This window comes from Labrus bergylta, chromosome 8 (assembly GCF_963930695.1).
Source record: "Labrus bergylta chromosome 8, fLabBer1.1, whole genome shotgun sequence".
NCBI lineage: Eukaryota > Metazoa > Chordata > Actinopteri > Labriformes > Labridae > Labrus > Labrus bergylta.
In genome coordinates this window covers 23,984,404-24,006,036 of record NC_089202.1, presented here as the reverse complement: position 1 = coordinate 24,006,036, position 21,633 = coordinate 23,984,404, and the positions used below count along the sequence as shown (strand labels likewise).

Here is a 21,633-nt window from a genome sequence, read left to right as displayed (position 1 = left end):
TGTCTGAAGCCTTTTGTTTTGTGAGGCGATGTTTAAGCCTGAGTTAACGTACTCACTCCCCAGCTTCTACATCTATTTTTGGTACTGTGAGGAATTTTTGCCCCCCCCCACCCCCCCCCACCCCCCAAAAATATTCCCCCCTTTTTATTTCTCGACTCAGGCGAAGTATTTCTCCTCAGCTCCACCAGGGAATACACATGCCCCCATAGCATGCTAACCCCTCTTGGCGAGGCCTGGAGAAGCTCTCAACATTGTTTAGTCATGAATTGGATCCAGCTGATTGGCCGGGAGCCAGTGATGGTGGCCTCCATGCTTCTTTTTCTTTCTTTTTTTCTAAATCTGGAGGACAGGGGAGGGGAACAAGAATGAACGGAGAGAAAATGGATCACGCCTGTCTCAAGCTTCAGGCCGGCTACATCCCACAGATCCTTTTTTAGAGACTGGTCCTGCAGCACACCTCATCCTGGGATTAGGGGCCCCGTAAGCCTCATCAGCACTGGCCAGGAGGTCAGGTTTCAGCCGCCATATCCTCCTTTACCACACCAATGAATCTGTCTCCCTCCAGATGAGATTAACCCAATCCTCCGTTTTGCTGCCTCCATTTTCTCTCGCTCTCTTGGCACATCTCTCTCTCTCTTTCTCTCCCCTCCCTCACTGTGAGGCTGCATCGTCAGGTCTCTTCTTTTTTTTTTTCTTCACTCGAGGCCCAGCTGCCAATATTAGGTTTCAGAAAATGTTCTGCTTTCAACAGCGGCTGGCTGGGATCTGTATGAAATGGGAGTTTTATTAAAAATAAATACAATAAAAGGCCAAAAGAGGCCCCAAACCCCGACAATCTGTAGAGCCGGGGATTTTCAGCTCCAGTCCAAATTTCCTTTTTGATATGAACGCTTTCATCTTTTGTGATTCTCTGTCACATATAAGGTTGTGTAAGATTTAAGGCATCAGTGCTTTATGGAGGATCATTATTGTTTATTACAGTTTCTCTTCCATCAGTTTCATTTCACATATCAAATCAAGGGTTGAACTCACTACAAAGAAAAACAATCAGAGCGACAAAGAGTCTCTTAAAAGCTTTACCAGATTAGTGAAGTGTTTTTTTTTTTTTTATCTCTTAAAGAGCTGTTCTCGGAAACAACAGAAGTAAGGCGTCGTGGTCACCTCGCGTTTCTTCCGGGCTGCCTCTGCACTCGGGAGCGTTTGCATGATCATGCTTTGTGACTCAGCAGACAGAGGGCGCAAATGATGCTCAACTTATGCAGCTATTAGCGGCCGTATTCTATTCTTAGTGAATCAACAGAGTGTTAGGGTTCCTCAAAGGTCAGTTATAATCCTTTATGCACTCAGCTACAGTAAAAAGGGAAATGTTCAAGTTCAAACAAGAAGTCGTAAACTGCATGTTAACATCCAAAATGTTTCTGTTATATTATTGTCCTCTTCGGTTTACCTGCCCTTATAACTTTAAATGCACAGTTTGTAAACTCCACCACCAGGGGGCTCTCAAACAAAACAATAACAAAAGATGACATCGAGACTGGCTGGGAATCATGGGAGTTCTCTCTGCTACTCCCCACCCCCTTCCCCCACCGAACTCCCATGTTGACCGTAGTCATGGCGACCAGGCGAAACCGACCTGAGGAAGAGAATATGTTTACAGACGAGCTAATGTATCAGAGTATAATTTACATGAGGTTTTTATCACAGCAACAGAACGGCAGCTTTCAGCAGCAGCTCACGTTTCCCCATGCAGTTGTCATGGACGAAACATGCAGTGTTTCCATGGCAACGATAAACATGTAATGTCCGACATGGCAGCTCTGTCATGACAAGACACATCCCTTTACCACTATAAAATTTTAGATTTCCCTGGCTTTGATAACTGTTGGAAATATTAGAGGTAATGTAAGAACTCAACAAATATACTCACAGGTTTAGTCCATTTTTTTAATTACTTGAAATATTTTAGTGTAAACATTCTACATATTATACCTTTAACTTACCTGTTAGGTTAGTTCCAACCTGTTTAAGATCTTTAAGATCTCAGAGATGAAACTGCTTATACTTGTGAAAATATCAATCAGAGTCCTCACAAACCGCACTGCTCCTTAAACACTTCACGCCTCAGTCGGGTGAGAAATTGTTTAATTTCTAAATTCAGGATGCAGACGACTGAAGAGTGTTTCTTTTTATACTCTGGAAAAACAATCATAAATCCTCAAAGCCGTGCGGCTGAATGTTGCATAACCGTCGTGATTATTTACTTATCTGCTTTAATTAAAGTTCAGACTTTTTTATTCCATATTTCTCGGGTAGTTTCTCCGAGTTCAGTTGTTCTGCAGCAGCTTCATATTAGCTGAAAACCATCTCCAGTAAGTCAGCGCCGTGTTGTTCCCAGGATATTGGACAAATGACAGCTGGAAGTTATGAGTCTCGGCCTCGGAAGTTTGATAAATCCCCTCTCTCCTCTCAGCAGCTAATGGATGTTCCTCACACGCTGAGGCTGCAGGCGAGCACACACACACACACACACACCTTTTGTGTTCATCATGGCATGACAGAATATGAGCGCTGAGGAGGAGGACGAAGAGTCTGAAGTTTTAAAGAGTGATGAGGGACACATTCAGACACATGTCCTGTAAAAACTGCAAATATGAGAACAGCGGCGGACAAAGAAAATATGACTTCACTTTGTGTCTCTGGGCAAGAAAAGTCAGACGGACTCAGCGGGCCTTTCTCTCCTCAGCGCTGCGGCGAGGAGGTTCATTCATGTCGTGTAAGTGCAGAAGAATGATGGAGAGGGAAGAGAGAGGCAGAGCGGGGGGAGACAGAGAGCGATGCATGTGTACCTTATGGCAAGTGAATGAATAATTTATTCTAGCTGCATTATGCAGTGTCACATATTGGCAGCCGCACACAGAGGCGAGAGTCATTGAGGGACCTCGAGCTTGTCTGTCAGTGTGAGATGATGTTGGAGAGCCGAGGGGGAGGGGGAGGGGGAGGGGGGGGGGGGGGATAATTCAGGCTCTTCTCTGTACAGAAAGTTGTTTTTGGTGAAGAAATAGAAGAGGACATTTAACTACGCTGTAGATGGATGCGTTTATTTCACATTTCTTTGCACAGCGAGCTGTTGTTGCTAAAGGTCACCATTTTTCAGGTTTCTTCTGTCAGATTTATTCTTCACAGAGGTATAACAGACCGAACTGAAAGGATGGGGTGTGTGCGCTAAGCTCGGGGAAGGAGCACGCACACACGCTAATAACGGTGTAGGTTGCTAGGTGACCGAAACGGAAGCGTGCCTATGTTCCCACAGCCCTATGTTCCCACATTTCCTTTTTCATAAATTCGTATCACATTTTATCCCCCTTTCTCCCAATTTGGTAGCCAATTACACCCAACCTATTATCCAGTAGCAATGGACTACAGATGAAATGTAGCTTTCAGCTAAATCTGGTGCGCCCATCTCTTTGTTTATTGCAAACATTTAATGTAAGTGCACATTGTCCTTTTAAATAAACAAACTAAACTAAGTAGCAGTAGTAAGAGGCCTCGCATTGACTAGCTTCCGGTCAGATCAGTCGAATGAAGCGCAGCAACTGGACGAGAAGACGAGCAGCAAAGAAGAAGAAGAAGAGGGTGTGGCTTCATGAAATCCTCAGGGCGCGACAGGATGTGGGAGCGTTTAGTCTCCTCCAAGAACGAGCGCTTCACAAGCACGCCACACATTTCTGCTGCTGTTTTAAACCCACCTGGTACGCCCGAACTGTTGGACATTTTGCACCGCACAGGTTTTTAAAACGCTGACGTTTTGCTGATCTGAGTTGAGGAGGAGTGAGCATTTCATGTGAAGCATCAGGAAAACAAGACGTAACATGACGGAGCAGCTGATGCAACACTACAGCATCCTCAAACTTCAGAACTCTGGGAGCTTCTCGCCTTCAGCCATGCAGCTTCAAGCGTTCAACTTCTCTGTGTCAGAGTACTGAAAGTTCAGAGGAGACTTCTACCCCCCCCCCCCCCCCCCCCTTCTCCCCCAGGTCAGTTCATGTGCTGGTTCAGAGCCAATGCCTAATCTGGAACCAGTTCTTTGTGACTGGACCACCAAAGAACTGACTTTCAGCCAGAAAAACCTCTTCCAGAGTAGCTTCAAGTCCTTGCTGATGTTAAAGAAAGAAAGAACCAAACGTCCGGGCCTGGGGGCGGAGTTATCGTGAATAGATAGATACATTTTTAAAAAACAACCCACAAGCTCACATTCTTCTTTCCCATCGTGTTTGAATGTCGATGTTGGTCCTCAAAGCCAGGAGCAATATTTTAAACGAGACGCTGCAGTCCTCCGTTGTTGATGCTGTTGTTGTGTTTGGAGACGGCGTGCAAGTGTGGCCGGGAAATCAGAGACATGCTCAGTGATGTATGCAGCGAGGTAATGACGTGGCTCTTTTGCCTGTGGAAAAACAAAATGGTTCTTTGGCGGTTTGCAAGTTAAAAGAACCAGCACCAGGGTCAGTTTGGTGGGGGAGGACAGGGATTATTCCTCTGTTGAGTTTCGTCTGTTCTGTCTCTCAGCGGTGTCACTCTGATGCTCTCAGAGGTGTTTACAGTCTGAGGGCGGCGGCGGTGAAGCGGCCACACACTCAGATAGTTTAAATATTCTACAGGGTCACAGGAGTCCTCATTAAAACTCATTAAAACCTTTTTGTTCGGTCCGACATGACGCTGATCTCAGCAGTACCACCCCGCTCTGCAGACATTCATGAAGTCGACTTTTGAACCTCTGAAGGTTAAAAACAGGCTGAGGAGCGTGTGGGAGTGATGCAGCAGATTGGCAGCAGGTAAACATAACGGGATGTTTGTTGTTGGTTTTTCTCCCTGCGTGCTTCATGCTCGTTATGTTGCTGCTGCTGGGTGAACGCCACACACCTGCGAAACAGCACGCTCGTGAAACAAACAAAAAAAACTACTGTTAATTCTGTCTCTGACATCCAGAGTAGACGCAGGATTAAAGCAGGATCATTCAACTCACTCCGGAGAGCAGGATTAAACACGCACATCAAACATGAGGCAGAGCGACTGACAGCAGATCAGTGGAAGAGTTTAACCAACACGACTGACAAGCGCCGGCCTCAAAGCGGAGGGAAAGAACGCAGCGCTGAGATTCTGCTGCGACTTCTACTGTTGGGGATTTTACTAATTGTTGCTGATGGTGGTTAATAATAATAATAATAATAATAATACATTTTATTTATAAACGCTTTTCAAAAACTCAAAGACACTTTACTATTGTTAGAAAACAGAAAGAACAGCACAGTAAGGACAGACTAACAGACATTGCATCATTACACACAAATCATAAAGATAATAACAATAAAGGTGAAACTACAGAAAACAGAAAATACATCACAATCACACATTAAAAGCGTGTTTAAAGAGGTGAGTTTTGTTAAGTGATTTGAAGCTAGGAGGGTCGGTGCGGTGTTGAATGTGTGTAGGGAGTGAGTTCCAGAGGGAGGGGAAGCTATGGAGAAAGCTGACTGCCTTCAATTAAGAAGTCCAACAGGCCTGAGTCCACCCAGCTTGTTTTCCCCCTGAATCCCAGAACAGACGAACAGCTGATCGACTCGTCTGCTGACCGTGAACATGAGGCTGCCGCTGCTGCTCGCTCAGTGGAAGGAACCTGAAGTGGTCCTGATTCTGATTGTGAAACTGAGGAGCAGAATCTGGATATGATCGTCATTTGTATCTTTTCACGGCTGTATTAAAGCTCAAAGATATGAGTCTCTTCATTAGCCAAGAAGAGACTCTGACAAGGCAAACCGATAAATAGAAAAGTCTCTACCTAGACTCTTCTCCTCTGTCGCCCCCCCGGTGGTGGAAAGAATTACCAAACTCCTTTCGAGTCCCTTTGTACCTTTAAGAAAAAGCTAAAGACCCAGCTCTTTATGAACACCTACGACCTTAACGATAGTACTTCCTGTCAGCACCTGTGTGTCCAATCAGACTTAAAGCTGTTTGTTTCTACTTCCTGGCTAAGCAGAAACCTCCAGTGTTGAAAAATGAAGCCAATGAGGAAGTGCAGTTCCTCGAGTGTCCACTAGAGGCTGGCTGCAGAAGCACAGGAAGTCACATACAGACTGAGCTTGTTTCTGGTTCTCATCCTGCATCTCTAATTTAATTTAATTTTTAATCTGTGTGTTTACAAAGAAAGAATCATAGCTCAAATGATTAATAGGATTTGTCCTCGAAGAACATCATTTTAATTATTTCAGAGGTTTATTTTCTTTAAATAACATTTAAAAAAAAGACTCAGGCGTATTGTTCTAATTACGATCAGAATGAGAAACAGAAACTGCTTAATTTCCATCTACAAGTTAAATGTCAACATTATGAATACCAATTAAACCGATTCATTTATAAGGTGAAAACAATTATGGACGAGGACTTTAAAGCAAAGAGGAACAAAACAAACTCCCTTAATTACTTTAAATTCAGTAAAATAAAAAAAAACATCCCGTCTGATCAAAAACTCGTCTGATAACGATCCTCCTTTTGTCACATCGCCTGCGTCCACCTCTGCTCGGGAGCATGCAGTGACGTTTGGATATTTACGAGTCAGTGTGCGCCGCTGAGAGAAGCGAACGCGGCTTGGTACATATTTTATCACTTTCATTAAAGCATTGCAGATGAGACTGTAAAACTTTGACCGTGCGTCATCATCATCCGGTCGTGTATCAGCTGAAGGTGTGAAGTCATCGCTGGATTTACATCAAAACAATAAAACAGGAGTCGTCTGAAGACGCTCAGTGAAGACGTTTCGATTTATTCCGCAGCTTCAGCTTCGAGTATCGGCTCTTTAGTTTGTGGATGATCTTTTACCTGCTCATAATGAGTCTGCATCGATGTCATCGTCTGTTGAATGTGCATTTCTATCTCTGGATGCTTGTTTAACTTTGGTCTTTGCATAACGAGAGTCGCTGCATGCTCTCTGTTTGGGTTCATACCAGGCGACTCACGAGGCTCATCTCTTCATCCTGAGTGACGGCCGAGTGGAGAGACGTTTTTAGTGTTCGTGAGGAAGCTCAAAATAAGTTTTAAATAAGGCTGTCAGCGTTAACAAGTTACTGTAATCACGATTAATTAAGGTCTGGAATTAATACAATAACTTTTTTTAATCTCATGTTATTTTGTCCCTTCAGGCTCACTGTAGACAGTCGTCCTCAGCGTCTCCCTGTAGTCTCAGTGATGTAAAAGAAGGACACTGCTGCATCTTTGAATGTCTCATTTCACTTTAACAAACTCTCAGACAGCTCAGCTGACGAGTCCAAAGTAATATCCACCTTATGATATCACACATTGACCTTGTGACATCACACCTTACTGTATTTCAAAATAAAAGCACACAGGGAGTAAAGTACTCTCAGCTTAAGACAGTACAGGGGCGCTGATTGCCCAGTGGTTATGAAGGATCTGTTTGATGTTTTTTCCTGTCAGATGACATTACAGCCTCTGTCTTAGCCGTCATTGGTTGACACCGCCATCAATCATCTCACACACAAGACTCGCTCCATCACTGACCTTCTCTCTGTGTCTCTGTGCAGGAGCTGTCTGTCCTCACGGGACCCTTACTGCATATGGATCAAGTCAGGCACATGTGCCACCGTCTTACCGGGCTTCAAGTAAGTCACACACACACACACACACACACACACACACACACACACACAACTAGGGTTGACACAATACCAGAAGTTTAAACTTTGATATGACATTTAAAAAAAAAAAAATCAAACAATATTGATTCCTGTTTTGTTACCACGGCGACAAAAATAGAAGTCCTCCTCATCCAGTATTGGGTCTCTTCTTTTACTTAAACACACTTTTCATTGTTGATGATTCATTTCGGAAAAGTTGCCGATGTATTTGTGCAATTTAGACGAAGAGGCAAACCCCTCTACTCTTTGTCTGCTAGTAAGAATCAGAAACATCACATTTCCATCTTAATAGTTTAGTTTAGTTTAATCAGGGACAGTGTAGAAAAATAACATCAGCCCCAGGAGAGAAAAGATGCTTTGTACCCGATTTAGCTAACAAGCTAATTTCCATCTGTTGTCAGATGATGGATTCGTGCAGCCAGAAGGATTTAAGAGACGAGATTTACAACCGTGTAGATTCAAATGGACCGTCGGTTGAAAATATGTCTGAAGATAAGGTGTTGATACTAGTGTTGTATGAGTCGAACAAGACCGGTCTCGAGACCACCTGTTGAAGGTCTCGTCTTGGAATCAAAAAGATTTTTACCCGGTCTTGTCTCGGTCTTATACTCGGCGGACTCTGGTGGATGTGATTAGAAAGGAAAACGCCTCTTTCTAAAAGAAAAAATAACTTCTATTCATTTATAGTTTGATTTTTATCCTCCAGTTACGGCTGCAGACTTCTCCGTGTGTTATGGCCTAAGTGAGAGACACGCCCCTTAAACACAAGACGATGATTTTTCATTGATATTTATGGTCCTGGTCTTGTCTCGGTCTCGCACTCAGGTCTCGGGTATGCCTTGATCTCGGTTAGCTTGGTCTTGAATACAGCACTACTACTTTTACTTTTCCACCATTAAAATTTAAAAAAATATAATTAAATCAATTTAAAACGTGTGGTATTGCAAACAGGAGCTAGCACAACACACTCAGTTAATATTTATGAGAGGGGAGAGCGCACACATCATGACACTGCAGCAGCCGTCATTACAGACAACAGTGTTGAACGGAAGTTGACTCTAAAACATGTGAAAGCCGCCTGACTGCTGCGTTCAATTCTTCCTTTAAGTGCACGCTCACAAATTGCCAGACTCAGACATTCAGCCTAATGTGGTACTCAGAAGCACTGACTGGTTTCTCTTTCACTTACAAACATCATTATGTATCCTTAAATTGCCAGACGTGATTCAAAGAGGTGTTGTGGTGTCTGCAGCTCCGGGGCTCTGCACATTCATTGTTTACATTTGTGTACATTTTAAGGACGATAACAATGTTTTACTGCCGCCGTTTCTGCTGCTCTTCTTTAAATAATAAAAAGCACTCTGTGGAGCTGCTGGAACAACACAGTGACAGCACCACAGCACGATGTGTTGAGTGGGTTTAAAGACTCAAGTGGAAGGAAGTGAAAACCAAGTAAAGTTAGAGATACAGTCTGACAGCTGAGATTCTTACTCTGCTGAGTCACCTGTGCCAAAAGCTGTTTGCATCACACAGGGTCATCGTTGGGTCTCTGTGCGGGGCATTAAAGGTCCAATCAGTAAGATGTGTAGTGAGTGAAATGATAAAGTGATCTTACTATATGATCAGACATTAAGGAAACATGCTATGTTGAAGTGCTGGCTTCTCTAACAGCAATGCAGCATCCAGTATGTCCTCCTTCTAACTTTAGATTCTGGTCCTGAATGCTCTGGATTTGTTTGGACCAGAGAAGGTAGGCGGTTTTAAGGCAACCCCCACACGGCCCGTTTTGGACGCCCCTCGGTTTGCCAGATATGAGAGCAGTTATCAGGTCAAACCAACAGGTGTTGCAGCGATGGAAGCGGGCAAGAGAAGTGGTTCAGATAGAAGTGATTGTACCCGACCTAAAAAGCCTCTGCATGTTTCTAATAAGCTCCACGAGCAGAAACGTGCTCAAACTAGGATCAATATTGGAGATGCTTTTGAAAAATGGAGAGAGGTTAGAACACAGAAAGGTTTACAGACCGATGCAGAGCTGGCTAAACACTGAAGCTTCAGTGTCCACCACATGGTGACCTGCGTGAGCATCGACTCTAGAGAGGAGGGGGGCAGGGGGAACACTCTCTCAGACGTTATGAATTTAGACTGCAGTACCCATTTTGAACACTAGGGGTCAGAGTTAAATTGTTCACTTCTAAAGGACAGCTCCCATTCAAACACGTAGATATTGAAGGGAGACACTGCGGTGATGGGTTGGGAAACAGAGGGGTGCAGGTTCTAGTCCCGGTGTGGGCCAACATATGGCTGCTGGTCTGGTTGGTTGAAAGGTGACAGTTCACTTCCCGTGTATGCAGAGGTGCCTGAACCCCTGACAGCTCTGGCCACTCCCTGTGTAGGGTCTATGTGTGTGAGTAGCACGTTTCTCAATAACAGAGTAAACCAGTATTTCCCTCGAGGATTATAAAGTATGTAAGGAAAAAAAAAAAAGATGGCCACAAATCAGTTGGTGGATTGGTCTCTTCTTCCAGTTTCCAGTCCGAGTCTGATTCCCGATTCGTTGTTGATGCCTCGTTTAACAAAGTAGTCTCCAATCGTGTACCAACGAGGGACAAAAGTGTGCAGGTTTGCTTTTTAATCAAACTCTTCAGCGGGAGGATTCATCCGTTAATTCTTCTCGGGATGAAGTTGCACTAATTATCGAATTCCGCTGCTGTGCTGTTGGCTTAGTGTGAACGCACAGGGGTGGACGCGGCTTCATTAAGACTTTATTAGTTCTCTAACTCACAGTCACAGCGGACACATTTCCAACATAGTCAATAACGTGTAGCGGAGCGGCCGCAGAAAGCAATCATTTTCATATCTGCTCCCTCTCGTCCAGTAAGAGCCGGGTGTGCACACACTGCTGCGACGGAGATGCGCTAATTTAATCAATAGCCAATCTAGAATCAGATGAGTGGGCAACGTCAACATGATGAATATCTGCAACTTTTTCATAAAACCTCAGCCCCAGCATGCATCCATCTTGTTTACTCACTGGAATGTGTTGAATATCTACAAATTAAAAACTCTATATTATCGGTTTTTATGTGAGGAGGAGCGGTGCAGAAGGTCGGAGCTGGAGCTGTGAGAAAGACGAGTCGATGAGGAAAATAGAAGATAAGTTACCAATCCATCTCTGTGAACTGGAAGAAGAGCCTTCTGACACTCAAGGGTATCGACCTGCACCCTGTGGTGGCAAATACAGGGTGCCGTGTGTGATCATCATCATCTTAAATCATAGTGAAACAACAAGTCAGTTAGAGTTATTATATTAATCAGCTTTAAAGTCCAAACAAAGGCAAAAGCCTAAATAAAATTATCTTAAAGAGGACATATTATTCCCCATTTCCACCTCTTAAAACCGTCCCCTGTGGTCTAAATGAAACATCTGTGCTGTGCTTTGGTCAAAATATAACATGAATCAAGAACCAGAGGAGGTTTGTGACCCTGTATAAACCAGCTCTCTCAGAATGCTCTGTTTTGGTGTGTGTCTCTTTAAATGCAATGACCCCCCCCCCCCCCCGCATCATTTCTGCAGCCTGCCAATTCAAACAGATGTAGTGATATTTGCTTCATTCATCACCAGCCAAAATGGCTTGTAACTCGACAATGTTACCCGCCAAAGTTAATTTTTAACTCAATTAAAAGTAGTGGTTGTAAGACTTATACAGACTAGGGGAAAAAAAGGACTGGATGGGTTTAATTCAACACTGTAGAAGAAGATTTTTCATAATATGTCCTCTTTAATAAAAAAGTTATGTTTCTAAGAAATTAGTTGGCTTTAGTGGTAGAAACTGTCAGTCTCCTGGATGGGAAACCTGAAGGTCCAATTATTGTGTTTTCAGCATTAAAGGGACCCTAAAGGCACATTGTGCTGTCATGAATTTAGATTTGTTTTATTCTATGGGCATCCTTGGGAGTACTTCAGGGGCTTAATGTCAACTAGAGCTGCTCCATTAATCGCAATTTCCTCGGTATCGGGATATGAGCATTTGTAATTTAGACGTTGCAGGAGTTTGAATTTATACTACTACTGGATGAAAACCTGAGGATGTTGTTCACGCTTTCAGAGCATTTTGACGCAGTCAAGATGAAGCAAAAGCTATCTGCTGTGGTGGAAAAAAACAGCGCTGTTGCCTCACACGAGGAGGTTCCTGGTTTGAATCCTCGTCTGACAGGAGCCTCTCTGTGTGGAGGTTCCTGGTTTGAATCCCCGTCTGACAGGAGCCTCTCTGTGTGGAGTCTGCATGTTCTCCCCGTGCATGTGTGGTCTCCCTCCTGCATCCTCCCACAGTCCAAAGACATGCTCGTTAGGTTAACTGCTGACTCTAAATTGCCTGTAGGTGTGAATGTGAGTGTAGCTGGTTGTCTGTCTCTATATGTCAGCCCTGTGATTGGCTGGCGACCAGTTCACCAGTCCAGGGTGTAACCCCGCCTCTAGCCCAATAACAGCTGGGATGGGCTCCAGCCTATACTGTACAGGTGTCTTCGTGTGCACGTTATAAGGAGAAATGGAGCGCCACCATGAAAGCAAAACATTGAATTATTAAACCAAAAAGTGAGATGCACAAATCCGTCATTGTGCTGCACAGGCTAAATCGTAATAACGTCTCAGTTTGACGTTTGTGTCAGGCCGCAGATGAGTCATTCATTTTATAAATCGCTCTACACATTTGGCCCTCTTTTATTCTTTTTCCTCTCCGCGCCATGAAATCAAAGCGATGTTCAGCCGCATGTGTTTCAATCACACTGCGGCGCACAGACGAGAGATGGATGAGGGCTTGGATGGATGCTTGAATAGGCAGACGGAGAGATGGATGCAGTAATGGGAGGAGGAGGAGGAGGAGGCGGTTAAAGGTTCTTTTTCCTCCTCCTGTGACAGCCGAGGTCTCAGTGCGTCCCTGTGAGAGACGTACAGCCTGTTTCTAAATCACCTCACAGGGTTTTTACTCTCCTGCCTTTGTATGTACATCGGTTGTTTACAGTGAGTGTGGAGTTTTCTGGATCTCCTACTACAGTACCCTCAAGGCAAGGCAAGTTTATTTATATAGCACATTTCAACAAAATGGCAATTCAAAGTGCTTCACACAAGACGCATCATGACAGAGGAAAGAAAAGAAACATTAAAATAAAAATGTAAAAATCATTGAAATTGTTAAATCTGAAAATTTGTTCAAATAAAAATAATTAAAATGAAATTAATAATAAATAAATAAAATATATAATAAAAAATAAAAGTAAAGAAGTTAAAATAGTTAAAAGAAATAATAATAATTACAGTGCAGAGTAAAAATATATATATATTTTTTTTTTTAATTATTATGCCTCCCTAAACACAACAACACACACACACACACACACACACACACACACACACACACACACACACACACACACACACACACACACACACACACACACACACACACACACACACACACACACACTCGTGACTTCCAATAGGTTATGTTGACGGCTGTGAATGTGCAGAACTGGAGTTATTGCATATCCTCTGCTTGACCACACAGTCATATTACTTCACCTGCCCTGTACACACCAAGGCTAATGGGATTTCTGTTTCTCTTTAGATGCACGTTTCTTTGTGCCCCTTATGTTCGTGCATGTGGCAATATAATATTTAGTTTCCTTTTTCTTCACGGTGTGTTTAGGTGTTTGCTTGTAAGGGGAATTTTGGCCCTCTTCTCTTCTTTCCAGTTCCTCGGCCGGTCACTGTGATTTCATGGAGTTTCATCTTGCCGGACAAACCAGCTGTTTCCAGCAGCCAGACAGCTTTAAAAAAAAAAAAAAAAAAACTGGAAGCAGCTGGTAGTCTGGCGATCTGACAGTGAAGACAAGACTCAATGAAGTCTCTGTGTCCAAAATTAACCAGGCACACAAACCACAACGTGCAGTTTTTACAGTTTGATATTTGTAGAGATTAGAAGAGAATTCCCATAGAGGCAAGGACTACTGAATGCATTAGCTTGATGCTAACACATAATGGAAAATTCCCTTAACTGGCTAACATAATTAGCATCACAAAAGGAGGTAATGTTTGTGGAGAACAACTTTAAAACCTGCTGACTCATGCAAGTCTGGTCTGCTGCTCTGAGCCAATGATGCTGTTTAGTTTTTGATCACTTTAAAGCTACTGTGAGAATCGTTTGGCGTGTGTTGATTCTGGCGCCCCCTGTGGACAAAGAACTTATCTCTCATGTTCCTCTAGTAAAAAGTAAATAAAAGGTTATTTCAGTCAGCCTCTATCTGACACCTTCTCTGCTGCACTGTTTGCAGACATTAAAATAACTTTGATCAGTCAGTTTTGTTTGCTTTTGTAGGCACTAATATTCATTTGAATCTGCTTCATAACCAGTTAAAAACTCCTCTGATGAGCTTTAAGGAGTGGGGTTTAGGGTTTACTATAAGTTTTCGGTTGTCTTCACGTTTGGGTTAGGTTTATGGTTTGAGGTCGAGGCTCAGTGGCTGTTTTCCAAAGGTCCTTTTTCGCGTCAGAGAGAGAGAAAGAGGAAGTGCAGATGTGGTTTCACACAGGCAGAGAGCGCCAAGCTGCTCGCTGAGGTTTTGATTTATGAGTCGATGTTTAGCGTGCAGGATTGGAGCTGCACTGGAATCCAAACGGACCAGAACGTTTGAGAGAGATCGGCCAAAATATCCCGTCCAGACTCGACTATCATTCCCTGGGGCCAGAGAGAGCGAGAGAGCGAGAGAGAGAGAGAGAGAGAGAGAGAGAGAGAGAGAGAGAGACAAAGGGAACAAAAGGAAACAAGACAAGAGGAGGGTTAAAGAAAGAAGGAATGAAGGAGGAATGAGATGGAAACTTGGAGAGAGGAGGAATCTAAAGAACTAGAAAAAGATGTAAAGAGAGATGGATTAGAGGAGGAACAAGGGTTGAGCTGAGGAGGAAACGGAGAGTGGATTTTATCAGAGTGATTCCACAGAGCAGAACATCTGTTTTACATTTTGGCTTTTAAAAGGGCAAGAGAAGAAACTTTCTGCTCAGAGTGTCTGTGTGGCCTTAAAGTCAGGAGTGATATCTTTATGTGCAGGATTTATATTTAATTGAAAGGAGGTGAGTCGAGAATGGTGAAAGAGGAGCATGATAAAGGGAATGCTGATGGAAGAAGGAAGATGATCTGACATGAATCATGCAGCAGAAAGAGTCCGACCAGAGATTTAGATGAAGCAGCTCTCAAGTCCTCCTGGGACGTCCTCCTCTTCTGTCTCACCCTCCTCTTTGTCCCTCACCGTCTCCTCTCTCACATCTCTCTCTTTCATGGACAGTCTGTCTCTTTTTCGTTCCTGGCATAAATTTTAATATGTGGCTGATCCAGGGGATAAGAGAGGAGTCACACACACCTCTCCTCTCTCACTCTGTCTGTGTCTTCCTCATACTGTTTCTGGGTATTTTGGTTTAGGTGTCATCTGGAGAGCATTTGACATGATTACTGTTGCCAAAACAAAGAACGGCCAGAGAGAGAGAGAGAGGAGAGGGGAGAGTCAGGAACAGGATCAGCTGAGGTGTGCAGTTTTGAAGCACCTTAAAGGTCAAGGTTGGCGACGATATATACGTCTATTTAAAAAAAAAAAAAAAAAAGCCCAACAAGAACTTATGTTAGTGCTTAGTTCTTTTCCTCCTGAATGTTCTATGCAGTCTGTGACCTGGAGCTCATTCGTGCAGAACATGTTAATCTTTTAAGAAACTTTTAGACCCAGGTAGGGATGGGGATCAAAAGACAGTCATCCTCCTCCTCAAAGCAGCCACATCCAAATTTTGTATCCAGTCCAGTCAGTAATCCAATGTTGAAGTCTGTGTTAAAATCAGCAGGATGAAAGCTAGTTGGCAAACTAAATGTGGTTACATAAGGTTAATCATTATGATGTGTTCAAGGACGGCTCAGTAAAATCACTTTTATGTGGACGTAAATACAAAGTCATCATAATGGGTTCAAATGTAACATCAAGGGGAAAAAACATTATGTTTTGGTAGAAGCATGAATAAATACAATGGTAAGAAGGCTGAATTTTAAAACCATGCAGTTCCTCGAGTGTCCACTAGAGGCTGGCTGCAGAAGCACAGGAAGTCACATACACACCCATTCTAAAAAAGCCTGTTTTTATAGCAGAGATTAACATGTTTACAGCCTGGTTCAAAATACCAAATAGGTCTGATTAGCTCATGTCTTGATCGACGCACACTGTACAGGGGGTGAATGTTTTGATGACTCATCAGTTTTGATTTGATGAAGGATAAGAGTTATTCACAATAAGGCGTGTATCTGACATGATTGACAGGCGGGCGCGGTGAAACGGTTCCCATCCCATCACAGGAGCAACTTTTAAAGGAACTAAACTGCTAAACTTTTGATAGGAAACAAATTCTATTTTCATGCAACTCTAGTTCCAGCTGTGTGCATGCCTTTCCTCCTGTTTGTGGATTTCCATCTGCAGGTGGTAATTTGTTGTGCAGATGCTCACTCTCACTAAATACATGGATGTTGCATGTTATTTAAAGTTGAGCCAACACAACTCTCATTTACATCAAAGGCCTTCCAGCCAGAACACTTTATTCTCTGAGTCGCTGAATGAAATGAACACGGTGCCACTTGGAGCACAGTCGCTTGTTATCAATGCCAGTTTACAAATAATGATCATAGCTCAAACTTCCAAACCAGATGGAAAGAGCCTTAAACAGCAGCTGGAAATCCAACATGTGAATCATTTTTTGGTGCAATTTGTCCAGACTGAGTGTGACTGAGCCAGCTGCATGACGTGAACCCCGACTGAGAGAGGCTTTATGAGGAGAAAAAAAAGCCGACAGATGTTGATTTCTGACAGCCAGCAGCTCTTTGTGTTTGGAAAGCCAAGCAGAACAAAATGAATTCTCTGCCCGATGGTGGCGTTGGACTGTTTATTCATGTGCATGAAGCAGCAGAGAAGGTCAATTATGGCGACAAGTCTGCAGTGTTTTTTTTCAGACTTAAAGGTGACCCGTCATCCTGCTAGTTAACAAAACTCTGACGAGCTTTAATTCACTTCAGTACAGGATGGAAAGTGTCCTCCAGTTAGGGATGTCACCATAAGACCATAATTTAAAAACTTTTAGAGTTACAGTCACACGATTTACAAAAATCCTTTCAACGCTTTTGTGAAGGAATGGTTCAGCCAGTGCAAAACAAAAAAAGTTATTTTAACAACAAGTGTTATCGGATAAGTCACAGGCCACATACTCTGTAAAATCCACTTCTCCATGTTTCTCTAACTCTAATATGTGTCTCTAGTCCGTCTACAAACCCCCCAATGATGAGAAAAGTCCATCCTCTCAGTCTCTTGCCTGCTCCGCTTTTCAGAAAATGTGTGCTCAAACAGGCCGTTTGGAGATTTTCCCTTCATGACATCACAAAGGGCAGTAACCCCTCCCCCAGGTGGGTGACACTCCCACAGCTAGGTGTTTGTTCTGCCCTCTGAGTCTGCCTTCTCACCATAAACAATAGGACATGGAGCGAGAAAGCGCAGAGACACCCAAGCCCTTCCAGAGAGGGGGCGTGGTCAGACACAGCTCATTTACATATTTAAAGGTACAGACACAGAAACAACCTGTTCTGAGCAGGGCTGAAATAGAGGGGTTTATAGGCATGATCAAAAACAGGATCAGGGGCGCTGGTGGTGCAGTGGTTAGTGCGCACGCCCCATGTATGGAGGCTGTAGTCTTCCAAGCGGGCGGCCCAGGTTCTAATCCGGCCTGTGGCTCCTTTCCCGCATGTCATTCCCTACTCTCTCTCTCTCCCTCCCTGATTTCCGACAGTGGATACACTGTCCTATCTCTCAATTAAAGGTACAAAAAACCTAAAAATAAATCTTAAAAAAAGAAAAAAAAATACAGGATCAGGGTGGATTTAGAACAAGGAACTTCACACACATGTTTTGAGGAGCTCTGAGACTTACACTGATTGAAGAAAAGGAGGATATGTGACCTTTAAACAAAACTTCTGATAATAAAAGTCTGATATATTAGAAACTTTAAAGGACATAAAATCAATCTTGGATCATATCCTCACTCATTCTCCAACAGCTCTGATGCTTTACAACATTTCATCGCTGTTTCCTTTTTTTAACTCGTTATTGTTAAATACATGATCACAGTACAGGAGAGGTGATGATGCGTAAAGAGAGGATGTGAAATGGATCAGACGTGACCCTGTAGAGCCTTTCAATAATTAAACATACAAACAGGTAACAACGTGAATAATAATAAAACACAATAACCCTGAAAATCCAGAGCTGGACTGAAATACAGTACAAAGAAACTGAAAAATATCACTTGAGCCAGAGCCAGGTAATAAGGTAACACCTGTCACACACATTACCAACACGTGTAGGTAAAATAAAACATGTATTAAAAATTATGATCATAACAATCATTCCTCGCTGCTCTGTTTCTTTCTGGATGAATCCAGTCTGACTCTGTGGCGTGTTTTATTTATCGATCTCCGTGCTGACGCAGAGCCTGCTTTCCATTAAATGTGAGACTTTCCGGTACTGACACCCTGAAACTTTAAATTTTTGTAGTTTAGTGGGGTTTTTTTTCTGGTGAAGTGGAGCCGAGTACAGCAGAAGAAGCAGAGGAGTGTGCTGCATTGTCAAGCTGTCATGCCGTGTCTTTTTCAATACGGCAACCTTCTTCTCCATCTCTGCTGAACTCTCCTGAGATTTGATTTTAAAACATTTTAAGCATCTTTAACATTTCTAATCAGGTAATTTTTTGCTGTAATAGTAATCAGAAGTATATCCATCACTGGTGATTGTCTGAACCGTTTCTACACCAGTGGCCTGTTGCAGAAGCTCTGTGTGTCCACACCAAACCAGATGTTGAACTGAGTTAGGTTCGAACTTAAAGGACCAATCAGTGAGATGTGTAGTGAGTGAAATGATAAAGTGACCTTACTATATGATCAGACATTAAGGAAACATGCTATGTTAAAGTGCTGGCTTCTCTGACAACGACTTGTAGCGCCCCTAAGAACCACTTGTGGAAACAAGTTGCTCGGTTCCTGCACCTAAAGAAACACATTTATCCTGTACTGTCCCTTTAATATTTAAAATGTCACTTATTTTACCATTAAACTATAAAATACATCCTCTAAAGAGATATATATATAAAATAGTTTTAATGTATTCCTTCCTTCATCGCAGCATCAACCATGCCGGGCTTGGTGTGTTTGTATTTGATCATCTGCTCCACTTTCCTTTGAAACACAAAGGACCGTACGGTACACGAGATATTAGAGGTTTACAGTTAGACAGGAAGTCATGAGTTCACCTGCTGCGTGTTTGTGCTCTACCAAGCTTCCTCGCTGCAGGTTTCACAAACACACGACTAGAAAGCTCCGAGATGACAGCAGACGAACACTGAAGATACCGAGAGCTGAGCGGAGAGCTGTGATCTGTTTTTTTGGCTCCTCACCGGCCAATTTTAGCGTCTCTGTTTTCACTCAGAAGCTTAAAAGTATGTTTGTGTTTCCATGTCTATAGAGGAATCTAAAAATGAATGTTATTGATGGTGTGTTTTCCTCGCGTCTGTGTGGGACGTGAGAAGTTTCTTTTTGTTGCTAATTAAAGATGTTTGCTGGAAGACCGTGTGCTTACAGTGCGTGTGAGCTGTAGGTATGTGTTTAGGTTATATAAGGAACTAATTTGTTTGTGATGGAGTAGGCGTGTATGCCTGCTCAAAGTGTTTCTGTGTGCACACTGGATCGTTACGCTGGTATTTTTTGTGAGCTACACGAGCCCGGGTCTGTTTTAGCTCACTACGTTTTTTTTTTTAAGTGTGGGCTGACTGTTGGCGTCGATGTGAAGCTCGGCTCGGTTAGAAAAGGTTTCCGCTCCACCGTGCGTCGGCTCAATCTCATTACTCAGCCGTTCGATCGGGTGCTGCTGGATGAGACTCTGATTTCTGATTGACTCCAAGGTGAAAGATGGAGCGTCTATTGGCGGGAGAACAGTGTATCAATCGTAGGCACATTTTCTTCAGAGCAGCAGAAAATCAATATTTGTCAGATTGGGTTTCTTTCTTGTTGGTTTGGAAGAGCGCTTCAACGGGGTATGCCGGCGACTTGGGTTGCAAATGAGCAAGTTTTAAACGGCAGGATTTACTCTGTGGAGAAGTTTTTGTTTTCTTCTCTCCAACATGATTGACCTGATCTTTCTGCGCTCCTCAAATGTGCCAAAGTCTGTCAGTGTGATGAATTCACAAAGATGAGCGAGACAGGGCAACCATCCAAAGTGTACGTCAAATCATTGTAACTGTCTGTGATTGTTGAGATAACATGGTCGTCGTAGTGACAGAAATAAAACAGCTGGCGCCAAGAGTTCAGGGCGATGCCGAAAATTTTTAACGTCTTTGGTTTTGAGGAGGCAGTAGCCCAGTCTGCAGAGACTTGGGTTGGGAACTAGAGGGTCACCAATTCAGTTGTAAAAATTGGTCTGGTAGCTGAAGAGGTGCCAGTTCACTTTCTGAGCACTGCTGAGGTGCCCTTGAGCAAGGCACTGAACCCCCCCACCAGCTCAGAAGCGCTTAATAGTGAAACTGGTCGATTGCTGCACCTTTCAGTGTTGTCCACTTAACATCAACTTTAATCTGCAAACCTCATCTTTTTTACTAATATAAAATAATAAAATATAACTAACTAACTAATTAATATAACAACGTTATCTGTACAGAATCGTTCTTGTAAGAACTACAGCTTTAAAGGAGCAATATCTATTTCCGTCACCTAGTGTTTAAAGTGGGTACTGCAGTCAAAATTCTAAACATTGTAGAGAGCTGTCTCCCCCCGCCCCCTCCTCTCTAGAGTCGATGCTCATACAGGTTGCCATGTGGTGGACACTGAAGCTTCAGTGTTTAGCCAGCTCTGCATCGGTCTGTAAACCTTTCTGTGTTCTAACCTCTCTCCATTTTTCAAAAGCATCTCCAATATTGATCCTAGTTTGAGCACGTTTCTGCTCGTGGAGCTTATTAGAAACATGCAGAGGCTTTTTAGGTCGGGTACAATCACTTCTATCTGAACCAGTTCTCTTGCCCGCTTCCATCGCTGCAACACCTGTTGGTTTGACCTGATAACTGCTCTCATATCTGGCAAACCGAGGGGCGTCCAAAACGGCCGCGTGGGGGGGTGCCTTAAAACCGCCTACCTTCTCTGGTCCAAACAAATCCAGAGCATTCAGGACCAGAATCTAAAGTTAGAAGGAGGACATACTGGCTGCTGCATTGTTGTCAGAGAAGCCAGCACTTCAACATATCATGTTTCCTTAATGTCTGATCATATAGTAAGGTCACTTTATCATTTCACTCACTACACATCTTATTGATTGGACCTTTCCCTAAGGTCTACCTTCACTGCGTTATTTTGCTTTGGGTGTAACAAATAAATCTTTAATTTTCTGTCAGCTGTTTCTGAAAAACCAAAAAAGCAACCGATAAGAAAAATGTTTTTCTCATCAGTAAAGAGAGCAAATGAGAGTTAGCACTATATCTTGTTTTTTTACAGTTTGGTATTTAAGCAGTAGGGCCTTAAAATGTTTCTAAATGTAACATGAATTCAGAGCGGAGCAGGTAATAGTTGACTAATGCTCTCCTTTTTAATGAGCTGAGGTCTCTTTTTTTTGCTTCAAACCTTAAAAAAAGTTCATTACAGTAATCAAGCTGTAACAAGAGGCAGGAATCATTTTTTAATCCAGCACTCTCCAGTTTTCTAGTGAATCTGTCCTCATAGATGTCTGATGGGTGTATTTCCCATGCCATTAGCTCTGCAGGTGGTAAATAACAGGTTTGGTCGTTGATTCCTCCGACTCCCCTTCGGACTATTCTTACAGC

General features: G+C 43.0%; 1 protein-coding gene across 3 annotated transcripts in view; it reads left to right on the top strand.

Annotated features, from left to right (window-relative positions):
• Window positions 1–21,633, top strand: part of sema6cb (semaphorin 6Cb) — a 172,678-nt gene that overhangs the window by 127,267 nt on the left and 23,778 nt on the right. For all 3 annotated transcript variants that reach the window (XM_065957691.1, XM_065957689.1, XM_065957690.1), the window contains one exon: window positions 7,593–7,670. In XM_065957691.1, the coding sequence (XP_065813763.1) occupies window positions 7,593–7,670 (78 nt within the window). The remainder of the gene's footprint in view (window positions 1–7,592; window positions 7,671–21,633) is intronic.